Source organism: Kryptolebias marmoratus, linkage group LG7, assembly GCF_001649575.2.
Source record: "Kryptolebias marmoratus isolate JLee-2015 linkage group LG7, ASM164957v2, whole genome shotgun sequence".
Lineage (NCBI taxonomy): Eukaryota > Metazoa > Chordata > Actinopteri > Cyprinodontiformes > Rivulidae > Kryptolebias > Kryptolebias marmoratus.
This window is the reverse complement of record NC_051436.1, coordinates 15647711-15665565: the sequence shown is the minus strand read 5'-3', so window position 1 is coordinate 15665565 and position 17855 is coordinate 15647711. Positions and strand designations below refer to the sequence as shown.

The window sequence follows — 17855 nt, the reverse complement described above, 5'->3', positions numbered from 1 at the left end:
TTATTCTGAAAGCATTTTGAGCTGCAGGCAGATCCTGCGTTTAGCAGCTGATACTCACTAGGTGGGGATGTACACCTGCTTCAGCTTGCTGTCTGCCTCTGCTGCTTTTAGCCGTTTCTGGAAGAAAAACATTTGCAGATTGCAAAAAACAAATCTTACTATAGATAAACTGATAAAAACACAAACTTAGTTGTGTTTTTGGTGCTGAGTGGACTGCTGTAGAACCTGTTGAATGTAGCGGTCCGTAGTTTTCCACATGTAGTAGAACTGAACCACGCTGGCCAGAGACTTCCAGGGCAGCTGGAGGACAGAAAAAAAATCTGAAGTTTTAACTTTTCACTAACCTTATTTCCTCATTTATCAATAACATTCACCAGCCTCACGTATCCAGGATAACACACCGCGGATGTGCGCCCACTATTTTTTGAATAAATTATTTTTCTGATTAAAACATCCCACAATCACCATAAAAATGTAGATTAATTCTTTATGCTTCATTAATTAAATGTCATTCATTTGGTCTTCTTTATTCCCTGTAAGTACAAATATACCTGTGAGGACTTGTAATATTGTTCCAACATAAACATCTGTCATGTGTGAAAATCCTCCCACCTTAACTGTGTTCAGTAAGGATATTTATAAGCCTACTTTCCAGATTATATTGTTTAAATACACATCAGACCAGTTTATTGTATCTTCAGACAGATTTTTGTTTTTATAAATCAACATCTTGACTAATAAGCTTATTCAAAGAATGTGACCTATTTAATTTGTAATTAGAGAACCGGCCTGGATCCTTTCTTTCTGTGGTTGTAATGATAAATGGAGGTACCGTGGCTCCATTGATCTTAACTTTTATTGCACTCACACACGAGCATAACTCCAGGTGAAGATACTCAGAGTTGACTGAACACAGCGGTAATCAGCCATTCACATGTGTCATCTCATAGTTTTGTCACAGAGTTCTAAAGCGACGTGGGGGAAACTCACAAAGTCCTGGCGGATGTCGTTGAAGTCTTTGCCGTATTTCTCCAGAGCCTCCTCAAACAGCATGGCCTCCGAGGCGCTCCACTCCTCCATCTCGTCGCGGCACAGAACCGGGCCGCCCTGAGGAACCAGGGTGGACATGGCTTTGGCCAGGTCGTAGCTGTTCTTCTGCAATGTGTCCATGGCGTGGAACTAGCACAAGAGAGGACGAGGACAAGCTGTTATTGATGAAAGTAACCATTTAATATGAGAATGTTATGGTGCAGTTTTAACTATATAGTAAGCAAAAACACAGATAAAAACAATACATTTTGTTGTGAATGAATAGAAACAGGACATTAAGGATACAAAACACTGCTTTAAGCTTTACCTGGTAATAGTTTAGCACTATCTGTTGATTTCAAACATTTAATAGGTTTATTTGACATGTTTATTGAGAGTGGGTGTCTCACCAGAGTAATATCTCTGGAGGCTGCAGCTGCGCTCATGTGGAGGCTGGGCTGGCGGATCGAGCTGCTGCAGTCCAAGGCCCGAGCAAACGTGCCCACAGCTCTGTAACAAACACATCACAGCCGGTCAGCGGGAAACTGAAATAACATTCAGGCTGGGTAACTGTGCCTTTCAGAAAACAACCACTAGAGGGAGTCTTTGACCTGAGGAGTTACAATCAGCAGCAGATTGGGACTTCCTCAAAATCTAACTTTAGGTTGTTTTTTCTTTTAAATAAAATTGAATGCTAACAACACAAACATCCAATTTGATACGGTAGCATTACGATAAGACATCCAGCTAAAGTGAAAACACATAATCCAACACTGGATTTTATTGTATATCAAAGAGAAGATTCTTAAAATAATCTACTGCACATCACACCTACAGCTTTAACTTTACAGGTTTAGGTAGCAACTCGTTGTTAAATTAACTAGCACAGGGAAGAAGAAGAAAAAAAGACCAAATCAAATAAATAAACAGAGTGGCAGCAATAAATTGATTTTCTCAAGAAAAGTGGCCCTGCTGCTGGTAGGTTTGGAAGTTGCCATGGTAACAGGATCTAATGCTGGCGATGCAGCCCGGTGGCAGATGGCAGGGAAGTGCTACCTTGCAACAACCAGGAACTGGTCGATCTGCGAGTCTTTGAGCTGGTTGTTGGGGTCCCACACCTTACTCTCCAGCTTCTCCTGTATACGGGGATCAGATTCACCTGAGAGAGAGAGAGACGACCAGAACAGGTCCGACATCTCAGTCATTGTTCATTTCTTTTAAAGTCATCAAATAACAACCTGCTGGCTTCCCTGCATGGATAACTTTTACTAACTGGCATTTCATAACGTATGTGAATGTTTTTGGATGCTGCACAGAGATGACTTTTGTTGTGAGTTAGCGCTGGCTGTATAAATAAATTGAACTGAATTAATTTAAAATAAAACCACATGTTTACTGCTCACCTTCAGCCAGCTTGTCGGGAATCTCTGCCTGGTATTTAGAGCCGACGCGGATCTCCCCCTGGTCTGCCAGCAGAGTCTTCTGGACAGGGTCGAACACCAACGAGTAGAAGAAACAGTCCTGAACAGAAGAAGCAAAGGTTACAGCTGTCTGCTCGATACGCTCTTGTCCTCACTGGGTCTTTTAACAGCATGCGGCCCCTAACAGGCGCAGGATCAGTGGGAAATGAATCAATAATCTGGGCCTTACTTCTTTCTCCAGGTAACCAGCCAGGACATCCGTTTCGTTGAGGAGGGTGACGTTACATTTCCCCCTGCAGAAACAGCACAGGGTCGATGAGATGGAAGGATATCTACTGTAAAATCTCTGAAACGATTAAAGGCCTAGGACAGGGGTAGGCAACCCTGGTCCTTGAGGGCCACTTTACCACATGTTTTCCTTGTTTCCCTGCTCCAACACACCTGATTCAGTGGTTAAATTCCCTCTTCATGTTCTGCAGAAGCCTGTTAATCACCCATTGATTCAAATCAGGTGTGTTGGAGCAGAGAAACAATGAAAACATGAAGGATGGTGGCCCTCGAGGACCGGGGTTGCCCACCCCTGGCTTGAGTTTTGGACTAAGATCCTCTAATGATCAGAAGGAAACTTCTAGTTTTAGTTGTTTTGGCCAAATCTTGACAATAACATTATGTGTGATGTGTTAAACAATATGGTAAGAATTAAATGTGTTCAAACTTAGAGTAAGTGTTGGGGATGACTCTCAGCTACTACCACACCAAATTCTAGCTCAACATCTGTAAAACAGGGTTAGTAATTTTTGTGATGGTTAATTAGCTGTGGCGTTCATCTTAAACTGGGTTGACTCCAAAGGTTTATCTGTTATAGATGAACATCCACTATTAACTTTCTTTAAGTTTGATTAAAACTGAAGCAAGCAGCAGCTGATGAGGTATTTTGCTAACAGAGCTGATTCCAATAGTTGATGGCAAAAAATGTATTTGTTCAGGATGGCTCTCAGCTACTACCACACTTGATGTAGCTCACTATCTGTAAATATGTCTGACTCATAAACAAGTTTGTGTTTGCTAAAGTTGCTTAGCTCTGGCGGACATCTTGAGCAGCAAAATATCTGAATGAGTGGACAGATTTTAATGAAACGCTCAGAAAGTAATGACTGGCTATGATTCAGTCAATTTTACAAATACTGAGATAAAATTTGACATGGTAGTAGCTGAGAGTCATTCACAACACATACTTTGAGCGTGACATTGACAATATCACGAGTTTGTACCAAACATTATTTTCAAGGTTTCCCCAAACGGCTACAACTCTGTCATTTCTCAAGTTAAGCTGATCTTAGACTAGAAATCAGGGACAACAGGCAGCGGGTTTCCTTCAAGTAGTGCTAGGCCTCTAATCTTTATGTGACTTCACACATTTGGAAGTGTTATCCATAAGAAGCACTCATTAAAACAACCCTCCCAGCGAGGCAGTAACCTTATAGTCGCAGCTCACATTAGCGAACAGTTTAACAAACAAGTCTGAAATCTCATCTGGATGATGTTCCCATCTCTGAAGTCGAGACGAGCTCCGGACATCTGAGTTATTGACTAGACCAGACAGTTTTATAGAGTAACACAAACACACTCCGTTGCACCCGGCCTGTTATTAACACCACACTGCATCACGGTCTGTGATTGGTGTCCAGTGTCTGTGTGTGACCTTTGTACAGACTCCGAATCGTTTTTTGATGCTCTGCATTTTACAGAAACTTAAAGCAGAAGCTTCAAACAGCATTAGAGGAGCACCCAGTAAACAAGCAGAAGAGCAGTGATTAGCATGGAAACAGACATGGGCTGGATGCCAGTTTCAAGGTATACAGTAGGTCCGGTGTTCAAACCACTTCTTTCCATCATACCATTTAAATGTCTTATTAAGATACCAGAGACAAAGTGTCCCCCAAGTTCCCGTCACACGGAGAGCTGGACAGAGCTCCTGTCTCCTACCTGTTGTTCTGAGCCAGTATTCAGGCTTGTTGGTTGGTTGCACATTTTATTTGTAGGATAACCCAGTAACCCAGGCAGTCATGGCTCGTCTACCAGAGAATCAACATTCTTCTCTTTTTCAAGGGAGCGCAGTTTTGAAGCAAAAGTTTGCAAAGAGCTACAAGAGTTAGCTTGTTAGCAGGTTCACTTCAGAGGCTAAAAACCAGCTAATTAATTAACATCAGCTTGTCAAGCTCTTAATACTTTACAAAGAGCAGCAGAGAAGAAGTAATATTCTGTGCAATAGGTACATGTACTTTAGAATTAATGTTAAATAAATTCCTGCACAAGACTGCACAATTCCTGCACAAGGCTGAATATGTTAAAGAGTCTGCAGGAAAAGCAGAGCTGTCAGCTGAGACGAGGGAAAGTCCTAAAACTTTGTTCAACACAAAGAGTGGCAAAACACGTTGGTCGTTCAGTCAAATCAAAGTGGAAACTTGCAAAAGGGAAACACACAGATAGACCAAGGAAGGCGTCCATGAATCAGGGGGAAGAACTGATAAAAACAGCTAATATGCAAAAAAACCCAACAACAAATAATCAAAAGCAGGAATTTGTTAGTGAACTGTAAGTAATCAGCCAAAGGGAATCAGAACTTATTATTAAAGAGGTCAAAAAAGTCCTAATTTCTCAAAAATTGCACTACAGTTGAAAAAGCTAATAAGTGTTTTTTAAACAAACCCCAAATAATCTGCTGCTATTTATGAAGAGGTTTTCTTTTACTTAACTCATTTGTTCTGCCCTTTATAGACAGCTGAAAACTCAAACAGTGCACATTTGTACTCAAAGTGGAGATTTCATCTTTTTGCCAGAGGTTTAACTGCTCAAACTAACTGTATGAAACAGAACAACCGCACCAGATTTTCAGAACAAGCTGAAATTATTTACACTTTGTCAGCTGCTTCAATAATATTTCCTAAAAACTTTATAAAAAACAAAGATAATGGTGTAGATTGCAGATCTATTTTTAAACTCATTGCTGACACAAAAGAGTTTGAATCGATTCTCAAATGTCAAATACTGACATTACTGCATTTGTTGGGTTGAGTGCTTGTGGTAAGAAGCATTTCATCCGCAGTTTATTCTGCTCAGCAGACATCTTACTAAAGCACATCTCGGTTGGAAGCTTCGGCTGTCCTGTGAATACGTACCGTATGTGTGTTGCAGGTAAAGATTCAAACTGTCGAGACAGGAAGAGCTCTCTGTGTTTGAGTTGGTGTTTCTGTTGTTCCGACAGTGATGGCTGCTTCGACTCCTCTTCAAACTCTCCTGCAAACACAAACACACCAGCATCAGTGCTGCTTTTCTACCAGTCCAACAGAGAAGTGTACCATCATTCAAGGAGGCCGTAGACAAATGATTCTGGAAAACATCTGAAAATCTTTTGTGATGAGCAGACTATTAATAAATGAGCTGACAGGTGGCTGCCCTCAGGAAGCAAACTCTGGTGTCCCCTCTGCAGGACTCAAAGGAAGGGGACAACTTTTGTCCCAGTGCTGTCCTCCTCCTTATCGCCTTACCTCATCCTGTGTATTCATACTGACGTTTAGTCAATTCAAGCTGCATCATGGCACTTTCTAAACTAACTGTTTTTACCACTGAAATAGAACAAATACGCTGGAATGGCCAACCACAGTGCAGTCTATGCCAACGAGGTGAGAATTTGTGCTGCCATCTTGGTAGGTGCTACAAGAAGCTCAATGTTTTCTTTACTAATTATTATAATTATTGGAATCTGAACTTCAAAAAACGTGGCATTATTTTTAATCTTTTTTTTGACTCTAATATACTGCATTATTAATGCCCCCTGTCTAAGCTAACGGTAATAATGTTTTTGCCTACGTGTGCATGTGTGTTTGTTTATCTGTTGCGTTATCAAAAGATCCCATGGACCAGTAGAGGGATTTTAATAAAAACTCCAGACAACAATGTCTGGATGTACAAATAATTAACGTTTGGAGTAAACACAATTAAAGATGGCCACCGCAGCTACGCAGAGTTAGCAAGCACACAAATGGCTACAACAGCCAGTTTTACAGATACTGAGGTAAAATCTGGTGCAGCTGTGGCTGAGAGTCGGTTACAACACACACTCTGAGCGTGCCATTTCACATAATGTTTTTTCCAAGGTTTGACCAAAATGGGCATAAATCCATAAACGATTTTAGTCTAAAAGTCTGGGGTGAAAGGTGGCGGGTGATATGCATTCCTTCAAGGAATCCTAGCTATTTATTACAGCATCATATTACTATCAGTTTAATCTTTGTTTGTCGTCTCTTGGGCTTTGTTTAGACTGTTTGATGAATTAACCACCCCTGGTCACCTGGTTGGGAGTGGATTCTTTTTGTATGAAACACACTTTGACACAGGTTAGGGAAAAGTGCTTCTGTAAAACCAGAAAAAGGACCTGCAGACCCGATCTGTGGGTCTGCAGGTCAGAACACACAGGCCCTGAAGCAGGAGCGAGGAGGTGAAGTTAGTGTACATCAGCAGAGCCGTGTGACTGACGTCTCCACACGAGGAAAACCTATCTGCACAAAGCCACTGACGGCTGTTTGTGTTTGTGTGTGAACTTGGCCACTAGATTGCGCATTCCGAATTTCAGGCGGGTGAGTAATTTGTTGCAAGCTGGAGGGGAGGGCCTATTTAGCTTCATCTCTGTGGACTCCGCCCCTGCACTCAGCCAAAGGAAACCCTGTCAGAGAGGGCATGGGGGGGAGAGGACGTGAGAGGGAAAAAAAAAAAAAAAAAAAAAACAGTAATATGGAGAGAAGGACAGTACCTTAAGCCACACCCCTTTTCCTGTTAACCTCTCAACCCCCGCCTTCCTTCTTCCTCTGTCCGGCTTAGTCCCTGCCAGATAAAGTGGGAAACCCTGTGTGCCAAAACCTGAGACGCCCATCCCCCCACCCCAAACATGTACGTTTAACTCTCAACACACACACACACACACACACACACACACACACAAGCAGAAACCACACACAGAAGGAGCGACAGGCACCTTAATCGCACACAATATAAAAGCAACCCAGACAAACACACACTTCCTTCTCTGAGGGGAAAAAAAAAAAAAAACAAGGCAAGTCAGAATTAACTCTGTGCATGCTGTGGGCCTCAGGGATAGATCAAGGGTCTTTTGTTCTGCACAAAGAACTAGTGTGTGTGTGTGAGTGTGAGAGAGAGAGAGAGTGAATGAGTGAGTGAGTGTGAGACAGAGGAGTGAAATTGTGCTGAAAAAAAAAAAAGCGAGAAGGATAAAGCAGTTTAGAATTAACCCACCTTTAATGTCAGAGTTTCAAACTAAGATCATCTTTTGCTGAGAAATGACGGAGTTGGAGCATTTTAGTCAAACCTTGTAAACGACGTTAAGTGTGATCTCATGCAATATCGCACGGTCCTGCCAGAGTCGTTCAAACTTGAAGTATGTGTTGAGGATGACGCTCAGCTACTACCAAACCAAATATTACCACGATATTTGTAAACCTGACTGGGTCAGAGCCATTTGTTTTGGCTCACGTCAATTAGTTGTGTCATCCAATGACTACTTTCTGTGAGCTTCACTAAGCAGCACGACGGCTTAGTGGTCAGCACTGTTACCTCCTGGGTTCACACCCTGGGTTGGACCTGGGGTCTGTCTGTGTGGAGTTTGCATGTTCTCCTCATGTCTGCGTGAGTTTACTCCGGTTTCCTCCCTCAGTCTAAAAACATGCATGTTAGGCTGCCTTTAGGCCCAGGCCTCCCTTGCAAAAGAGATCTGTGATCTCGCTGGGATTTGCCTGGTTAAATAAAGGTTAATAAGTAAAATAACTGAAATCCGTCAAGTGGTTTATGAGAGATTTTGCTAACAGACAGACAGAGTCGACGGCAGAGTTTTAAAAACAGATCTTGCACAATAAATTAACACTTTGAATTACGCGTTGCGAAACACTCTACTACGGTGGTGTAGAGTGCTGAGTATGTGTTGGGCATAACTATAGGCTACTAACTCGCTAAATTTTAGTCTAATATCAGTAAAGATGGCTGAGTTATAGCTATTTTAGTGTTTTGCTAATGCTGCTCAGCTCTGGTGGCCAACTTCAATGAGGCTGACACCAAAAGTTAATCATTTGTGGATGTACATCGAATGATTACTTTCTGGGCGTTTCATCAAAATTCATTGAGTGTTTCACTTCTTCTAATGCCATAGTGCATGCACAAACAGACACAGTAAAACATTATCACCTTTGCCTTTGGTGGCAGGGGATAACAAATGAACAGCAGCAGCAGCAGCAGAGAAAACTTTAAGATGAGCTTAACTCAGACATGGGTTGCAGACATGGGTTGCACAACATTGTTAACTTCACCATTCCGTCAGTCTGACAAGTCAGACTGACGGTGACAAAGTCACTAAAGCAAGAAGAGGCTGGACAGTAGGAGAAGCAACATATAATGTATGTCAGAGTTTTCATGCTGCGACACGACAATGTCAGCTGTCATGTTCACTGATAGTCACCTGACCATCATGCTGAGGGGTTCTGTAAACTGTAACCTGCGTTGAACACGAGCAGCTGGAAATGGGCTGCCCTTTCTTACCCGTGGGGTAACTATTTTGCACCAATGCGCCATGTGCACAGGCACCAGCTAGAGACAGACTGACTTTAATCAGCCAATATTAGCCACGTAAAAAAAATAATAAGAAATTGACAATGGGCTATGCTTGTGCAGACTTAATTACCAAGTTGGAAAATGAAGCTGCAGCAGCAGTTTAATGTAGGCCACAGTTTAGTTTTTGAAGCAGAATTCTCTCTTATACATTACTTTTTAGTGTAGAAGTTCTTCTAAGGGTTGTTCATTTTATGCTTATTTAAATTAAGCTACCATTGTTGGGTTTTGTTAAATGAAAAATACAAATTGGCTAAAATAAAAAAATTAAATGTTGTTGTATAATCGGCCATCAGCTGCCCTGATTTTCTAAACATCGTAGAAAACCCTTATCGGCTGACCTCTAACACTGGCCCTCTCCAACCCTGTGCAGGATCCAGCGGATATAAAAACATTCTTAGATGGATGGATGGCTATAGCTATGGTGACGTACATTAATTTGCATCAATGCTTTTTATTTGTTTTTGCTGAAAGGTCTTTACCAGCCTGATTTTGTTGATGAAACAGCACAACTCTGCTGCTTCAGCAAACGGGAAAAATTCAACTCATGCTGTCTCGCCTGCAGCTCTGTAACAAAAAGACCTTCTGATACCCGTCTAGGGTGCTATGCTTCTGGAGGAATTAACGTCTGTTAATAAATAAATAAATAAATATACTAGTATTTGGCATTTGTTTCTTTGACCTCTTGTGCCATACTGTGACCCTCATTGTAAGGTAAGATCATCACAGTATGGGACCTGGTTAATCTGGGTGACGGTTAAGCTGGCAGGTGATCGTTTTTATTTCTCTTGCTCATTTCGCAGAGAGGTTGGCTTTAAATAGGGTTTGAACCCCTGATCTTTTATTTTAAAGTCATGCAACAATACCACTGCACCCACCAACCAGCTATTTTGCCACCGAATGTGGACGAGGACTGAAGGACAGCACAAAGGCACTAATCATCGCAGCAAAGAGCAATAGAGGCCGGGGTGTATCATACCAGGCAGGATCCAAGGTGAAAGCTGTACAAAGATGTCCCAGAGACTGTCCAGCATATAAAGGGTTGGATGTAAGACGCAGGCAGGCAAAATGTACATGGAACACCATAACCAAGTGGCAGGAATAGTGTACACCTCAATGAGATAGAGAGAGAACAACCTAGAAATGAAGATTGGCAGATTTGGACCAGTTTTCCAATACTTATTATTTATCATCAGTGTGGTCTTTAGACCTGGAGGTTTGCCTTGGATGTTTTCTGTCAGATGAGCGCTCCTGAGCAGGTGTTAAAACACAGCTCTAGCACTCTGGAGGCAAATCTATGACTACTTGGAGAGAAGAACTGTTGTATTTTTTTGAACATGTTCAAAGCTGAAGGGACAGGACTGCACGTTTCTGTGACTTGTTAAGAAGTTGAAAACCTCAAGACTTTCTGACGGCTCCCTCATATCGCTGTTTGCTAACTAGTCTCCCAGTGGGACACCACCTTTAGACCTGCAGTCATATAAAACAGGTAAATTTTTTGCTGTCTAAAATTTTAGACTGTTGTACCACAACTGAAAAGGATTAAAGAGCTTGTTCAGTTTAAACAAGGCAATATCAGTTGTGGGAATCCAATCAGCTTAAAAGCAAACAAAATAAAAAAAACACAAACAAGAGTATCACCAACGATACATAATGCACCCATCAGAAAACTGTCAGAGTAATCAAAATCAAAAGCCTGAATTCCCTCACACAACAATCGTGAATACATGTGTCCAGAGTTCGAGCTCAGACAAGGTTTTCAAAAAGGAGTGACCTTCATCTTTGACCACATGGCCTTGAAATCAATAGGAACCATCCTTGACACATGAGGTGTCCAGCTGTGCAGTTTGACATTTCCATGTTGAAGGCTTATCAGTTTAGAGCTCGAACAAGAAAATGTCCACAGATAGACCGACAAACGGACAGCGTCATAACTTAATACATCCTGTCTTAGGACGGGGATATAAAAACAGATGCATCTTTACTATTTTTAATGTATGGGAGCAAATATCGACTAACACACTAAACCCGGCAAAATCAAACTATAGTAAAAATTACAGAAGACATTTTACTAGTTTCTGACCACTTAATTAACCAAAGTTAATAACTATAGAAAACCAGGCACCCCTGCATTAATGTATTTAGTTTTGGTGGTGATGTAGATCAGAGGTCCCCAACCCCCGGGCCGCAGACCGGTACCGGTCTGTGGGTCATTTCGTACCGGGCCGCACAGAAAGAATATTTAACTTGGAGTATTTTCGTATTTTTATTTTTTCGGAGTCTGAACGACATTTATTTTGAAAACTGACCGGATTCTCTCCACTACATCCATCTATGACTCACTTTTGATGCGTGTCAAAACGCTTATCGAGGTCACGTGATACATTACTGCTAAAAACAAACCCACAAGCAGCAAAACAAGTAAAAAACAAGCATCTCTGGAAGCCCTAGATGGGACCGTCTGGTTACTGAGAAACAGGCGCAGGGCTCACACTGATTCAGCGTTATGGTGAGTTGTATTCTTTGTGCACTTTATATTTGTGGTGGATCGTATTTTAAAGTTTAAACATCACCATACTGACCAGAAAACATCAGGGGAAGAGGAGACTGTCATTCATGTTGATAACACAACACCAGGACGCAGGTAACAAAGCTGCGAGGACACGTTGGATTTACATTTATTATGTTTTTAAAAATACCACCGTTTTAATGCCAGTCGCATCATTTGTTTTTGTTGTATTTATCCGCCACACCTTTAAAGGCCAGTCTGTGAAAATACTGTCTGATAATGAACCAGTCTGTGGAGCTAAAAAGGTTGGGGACCGCTGATGTAGATCACCATATCATGAAACATGTCTGCATCCACAGTGCTGTTTACAAGGACTTGTCACAGCTGCCAGCAGGCATGGTGACAATACACAAAGAAATTATGTTCATTTAAATGAGCCAAATCTTAGACGTGTTCACACACACACACACACACACACACACTCACACTCACACACGGAGGATCAACCAACAACCACTCCGTGTCAGGCCTGAGAACCACACCAAGATTTTTGCTTCCATCCATTTTAGAGGTATGGTGTGTGTGTTTGGTCTTTGTCAGGACCCAGGAGGAGGAAGGCAAGCTGTTATTGGAGGCGGGGTGGGCACAATGAGTGAATGTGATCCGTCTTTACTAGTCTGCATGTCATTAGCACCACCCCATTGTCTCCTCCCTCCCAGCTCCGACTCACTGATCACAGGAGGAGGAGGAGGAGGAGGAGGAGGAGGAGGAGGAGGAAGAAGCTGAACTGCATTGGAGTGGAGCAGACAGGGCAGGAGAAGGAACCACACACACAGACAATAATGAAGAAACGTCTTTGTTAAAAAGCTCACTGAGATCACATCAGATTTTTAAAAATTCAGAAACACTTATTTCCTAGGATGGTTCAAATTACCAGTTCTTGTAAAGCTCTGACCTGCAGACTCTGATTTTGAGAAATTCTGATTTTTCTCAGGAACTATAATTATATCCAAAAAATAATATTTTTTCTCTATATTTTTATAAACTAAAAATGTCTTCTTAATAAAACATTTAGAGTAAAAAAATAACTTTCAACAGCATCATGTAACCTTTCTCTGACACCAACTATGAATAATTGAATATTATTCTTATTTTTATAGTTTTTTCCTCTTTCTTGCACTCCCCAAAATATAAAAATGCACCAGAGCACTGAACATTTTTATTTTATTTTTTTGCCCACCATTTGGCAGTAGGCAATACCAAGGTCTGGTAAATTCTCACTAACGGCTGAGTGTTGAATTAAAGGCCAACAGTTGTCTTTGCTAAGAGGTGCACAGAGAGCCAGTCTCAAAACAAATACGCTTTAGACAAAAGTGATGTTCTTAATCTGCAGCAGACCTTGGTGCAATTCACAACATAAAAGCTGAAGAGGTGCTTTGAGGCTTTATGAGGAAACACAATGAGGAGCAGGCTCATTAAAGGCAGCGGGCCATATCATACACATGCTCGTGTTGTTCAACAGGGGCCCTGAGAGGACATTTGTGGGTGCTACTCACTCGCATTGCTGTCAGCCAGAGTGTTGAGGTTGCCTGAGATGTCTCGCCTCCTGAAAAGACACACCACCTTCGCCTCCACGTTCCCATTGGCTGTCTGTAAGTAGAGAGTCTTTGGTTCAAGTCGGAACTACAATGAAGCATTGGTGCGATGCCTAGTGGATTACAGACGCAGACAAATTTGCTTGTGTTCTTGTTAAAGAAAGAAAAATCCACAATATTCACTGAAATAACTTGAAATTGACAATAAAAAAGAAGACTAAAAACAACTAATGAAAATCAGTCTTTGGTTTTGAATTTTGGTTCAACATTATTTTTAAAACAAATATAATGAAGCTGGCCTTGACAAAATGGATGGTACTGATTCTGTTGGACAATCTTTGGAGGCGATCACTGCAGTCAGGTGATTTCTGTACCTATGAGACTTCTGCACCTGTTCACAGGTGTTGTGGCCTAAACTGCTCCATCTGCCTCAGGTCTGAAGGGTTCCTCCTCCAGATGTTTCAGCTCCTTCCACAGATGTTGAACAGGATTTAGATCAGGGCTCAGAGGCCACTTCAGAACGGTCCAATGTTTGGTTCTGAGACATTCTTGGTGATTTGGGTCATTATCTTGTTGGAGGATCCATGACCTGAGACTGAGACCAAGCTTTCTGACACCAGGCAGCATGTTTCAGAGCTCATGGGACTCACAAAAAGCTCCAGTTTTGTCTCATCTGTCCAAAGGACGTTCTCCCAGAAGCTTTGAGGCTTCTTAATATGCATTTTGTTAAATTCCAGTCTGGCTTTCCTAAGATTTGGTGTTCTGCTCTGCCTTCTTCTTTGGCTTCACTTTGACTCAAACAGACTGATGCTGTGATCTGACTCTGATGACCTTTGACCTTGGACTTCACCTCTAATCCCTTTGGAAGTAGTTCTGGGTTACTATTTGTATTTCCGTCTCTTCAATTTGTCATCAGTTTTCCTCTTGTGTCCACGTCCAGGGAGGTTGTCTTCAGTCCTGTGGACCTTAAACTTGTGAATAATCTGAGCAGCTGCAGTCAGAGGAACATCCAGCTGCTTGGAGACGGTCTTATAGTCTTTAACTTCAACATGCTGTCAATCTTTGTCTTTCTAAGCTCATGAGACATCTCTGTCCTCAGCTTTCTGTGCTCCATGTTCAGTGTGTTACACACCATGATACCAAACAGCACTGTGACTACCTCTCACCCTTTAAACAGACAGACTGCTTACAGAACTAAAGACAGCTGTGATGCTGATTACAGGACACATCTTAGTCTAACATGTCCCTGTGAGCAAATTATCTTTCAGTTTTTTCAGGGGTGCCATTCTTTTTGTTAAGACCAGTTTCCTTAGATTATTTTGCCCTCATTATTATTTTTTGTCAGATTCAAGTTATTTGTGTTTTTTTCCTTTAACAAAGGGGTACCAAGAAACGTGTCTGTATCTGCAGCTAAAAGCAGTATGTTTATGGCCTTCTCAGAGGTTTTTCATCAGTGATAAACACTTGAAACACAGAGTGTATCAATTAAGACTGCCTGGTCTTCCCAGCAGGAGACACAAAGACTGTGATGCACTAAAAGTCAGTATCTCACTGGGTTTCAGTGTTAGACAGTAGCTGGCAACTCAAAATTATGAGAAAATTGGTGAATTTGACATTATAGTCTCACCAAATTCTTGAGGGTTTGCAACAACGCGACCAGTGAGCTGTGCAGCTACAAGTTTACAGCCAGCTTTTAAGAATTACAGTCTATTTTGTGTGCATGGCTTTCAAAGCTGTTTTCTAGGCCTGACACATTATTTTGTTCCCCTCTTCCAGCCACATTATACACACCTTACTTGCCCCTACATTTACAATTTCATCTACTGGAGTACACTTTAGAAATGAAGAGTGGCAGATTTGGACCAGTTTTTAAATAATAATTATTTATCATCTCAGAGGAGTTGAGATAACAATCTGTTACTGATAAATAAATGATAAATTAACAAATTATTCTTTTGTTATTCCTCCTGCACAGAGGGCGGACTTGGCTTTCTGTTGGTGCAAGATGGGAATCTGAGAGGGAAAATGTTTTAAAAACACTGGATTTTATTATATGAAAATATATTGTTCACAGAAATACTGTCAAACAGTAACTATAACAGCAACTTGCAATGTAAGAAACAAAGAGGTTTATTCTTTCTACATCATTTATGCTCATACAGGTTCTGATTTTCTTCCAACCTGGGCCCGGATGACTGGTGTTGCTATTTATTCTTGTATCTGGGCTCTGCTGCCTTTACCACTCAGGACGCTCTGAGTACTCTACAAGTTCTTCAATGCAAGAGTGTTACATAAATGATCTTAATCCTCTGACTGGAAAACAGCCTGGTGTCATATGCTGCTGCTGTTACGTAAGTGGTTCCTGTCCCAGTCCCCTGCCACTACATTTACTAAACAAGGTGCAGGCTGTATGCAGATTACAGTTTTAAACTGATAATAAGACTTCTGTATTTGAGGACACTGGTTCACCAGAAAAAACCCCACAGAATTATGTACAGTGTTTGATACTTTTAAAAGAAAGAAAAGACTACCAACCTTGTTGAGCTCTTCTATTCTTCGTATCAGGTAAGGGTTGCTGGAGGAGTTCTCAAAGTAAACATAGTCTGGAACAAAAGACGGAAACAAAAAATTCAGAATCCGTGACTACCTAGTAAAAAAGCTCCACTCTGCAGTTAAAACCAAAGTTTGCTAAAATTTGACATGTTCACAAAACAATGGCTTCCTCATAAAGTCTCTTATCTTGGAAACTTGGTGTCAAACAGCTACAGTTATTTAAAACTTGACCACTTTGAAAATGTACACTTCATAACTTATTTTTTTATAGTTGGATATTTTGATGAAACGACATTTAAAAAAGGTGTGATTGATAAGTGAGTTAACATATTTTGCCATTAGCGAGAAATGAAAACATTGAATAAAGATGTGGTTCGTTAAAAACAGCAGTAGCTAGAGATGGTAGTTTAAAACCCCATCTTTAACTAGTTGCCTCAGACTTTTATTCACCCACTGTCTGTGTACAGATTCAGCCTTTCTGGGCTATTATCCAGAAGTTAAAAAGCAAAGTTGGAAGTTTATATTACATTGTGGTTTTTACTCTGCTGTTTTTGCAATCCAAACAAATGAGTGTGACTTTTAAAAACTCCCGGTGCATTAAAATATTCCCTTTAGAGTGGCGGTTTTACAAGCCCATCCCAGGGATGTTTAAGAGAAAGGTGGCGTATGAGAACCCAAATATCCACAAGATTCATCCCAGACACCTTCAAATACAGACAACATTTAAAATATGTAGTACTGAAATATAAAACAACATAAACAACAAAAAATAGGAGTAATCCAGAAGCCCCATCTGCCATTCTCAGTGTGCTATAAATAGAAAATTTCCCTCAGCATATTTTTGCATCATGTCTAGCCTCCTGAGCACACTAGCCAGAGCACTTCCACATTTGCAACTTTTCACTGCTCAGTGTCTAAACCTCTGTCTGAACAGCCATCCATCAAAAACCAACATACTGAAGGCTTAAAAACTTAAACTCCAGGCTTGAAGCCAAGAATGACCCAAGAGGTCCAATATAGCCAACCTGAAACAATCTGTTTAAGGAATTTACTCGTAAACATTTTCTCCTTAGAAAAAAAAACTGAAATAGTCTGGAAACCCAAACGTTTGCTGATACATTTTTTTATTTTCTTCCCATACTAAGCCAGACCTGTAAAACACTAAAAACAAAATCTATACCTCTCAATCCTGCATCCACCTTATTCCTGAGCATATTATATTCCCTCTGAATGAAAAGAGACTGTTCCTGTGACCACTGGTTCACTTTACTGCGAACAGACAAACAAGGAATCAAGAAGAATGTGGCTGAAAAGCCTATATTTGAAGAGACGACCAAAAGCTCTGTGTGAGTTGATTTTATTTTGTTGCTGAGAAGCCAGCGAAGGATCTCTGATGTACGAGTCGCTGCTGTCAGACAACCAGAGAGAAGACGGCAGACTGACAGCAGCACTGAGAGAAGGCAAACTGATCGTCAACTCAAGATTTATTCAGGTTTGTTTAATCTAAGAGCGGAGTTTATTTCCAAGAAAGAAGTCAGAACGCAGATGTAGGGTTTTTCAGCAAAGAATGTGAACTGGTTGTTGCTTTGAATTCCCTATTTTCTGTAATTCCAGTGATGTATTGTCTGTTAGTTGTGGTGCAAGACTTCAATCTTTCACAATTTTTGGAAGTGGTGGGTAAAACGCAATTGGGATGCACGTGGTAATATTCTGATCAAATTATAACATCTGTACAGGTTCAAGTGTGTTCTCATCAACATGAACATGAAGGAATATAAAGATCCCCAGCTAGCAGAATTAGCACCAGCTGCAGGACTTGGGGTGAGTAAAGTAAACTTCACTCAGTCGTGCAGACGTGGTTATTTTTCAGCAAGGACATGAAACAGGCAACAGTCCTGTCCTAAATCATAAAGCACTAACTGACATCAGTGCTCATTAAGATGCTTCCATGTGGTTTGCTGCTCTGACACTTGTTGTGCTGTATTATTAACACTGCAGGAGTAAAAGACAATAAGCATGCGATGTGAGAAGTGCTGCAAGTTGGATATGTTTGAAGAGGTGGCTGATAGGTGGAGG

General features: G+C 41.1%; 1 protein-coding gene and 1 long non-coding RNA gene across 3 annotated transcripts in view; one reads left to right on the top strand and one right to left on the bottom strand.

Moving 5' to 3' along the window:
- Positions 1-17855, bottom strand: part of mta2 (metastasis associated 1 family, member 2) — a 45787-nt gene that overhangs the window by 6629 nt on the left and 21303 nt on the right. For both annotated transcript variants that reach the window (XM_017427065.3, XM_017427066.3), the window contains exons 2-11: positions 15762-15829; positions 13188-13281; positions 5630-5747; positions 2680-2743; positions 2433-2550; positions 2086-2188; positions 1440-1539; positions 991-1179; positions 226-300; positions 59-117 (exon numbers count right to left, since the gene is read on the bottom strand). In XM_017427065.3, coding sequence (XP_017282554.1) covers positions 59-117; positions 226-300; positions 991-1179; positions 1440-1539; positions 2086-2188; positions 2433-2550; positions 2680-2743; positions 5630-5747; positions 13188-13281; positions 15762-15829 — 988 coding nt within the window. The remainder of the gene's footprint in view (positions 1-58; positions 118-225; positions 301-990; positions 1180-1439; positions 1540-2085; positions 2189-2432; positions 2551-2679; positions 2744-5629; positions 5748-13187; positions 13282-15761; positions 15830-17855) is intronic.
- The window catches only part of LOC119617176, a 17718-nt gene continuing 16188 nt past the window's right edge, over positions 16326-17855 (top strand). Inside the window, exon 1 of the long non-coding RNA XR_005233375.1 lies at positions 16326-17600. This is a non-coding gene — a long non-coding RNA (uncharacterized LOC119617176). The remainder of the gene's footprint in view (positions 17601-17855) is intronic.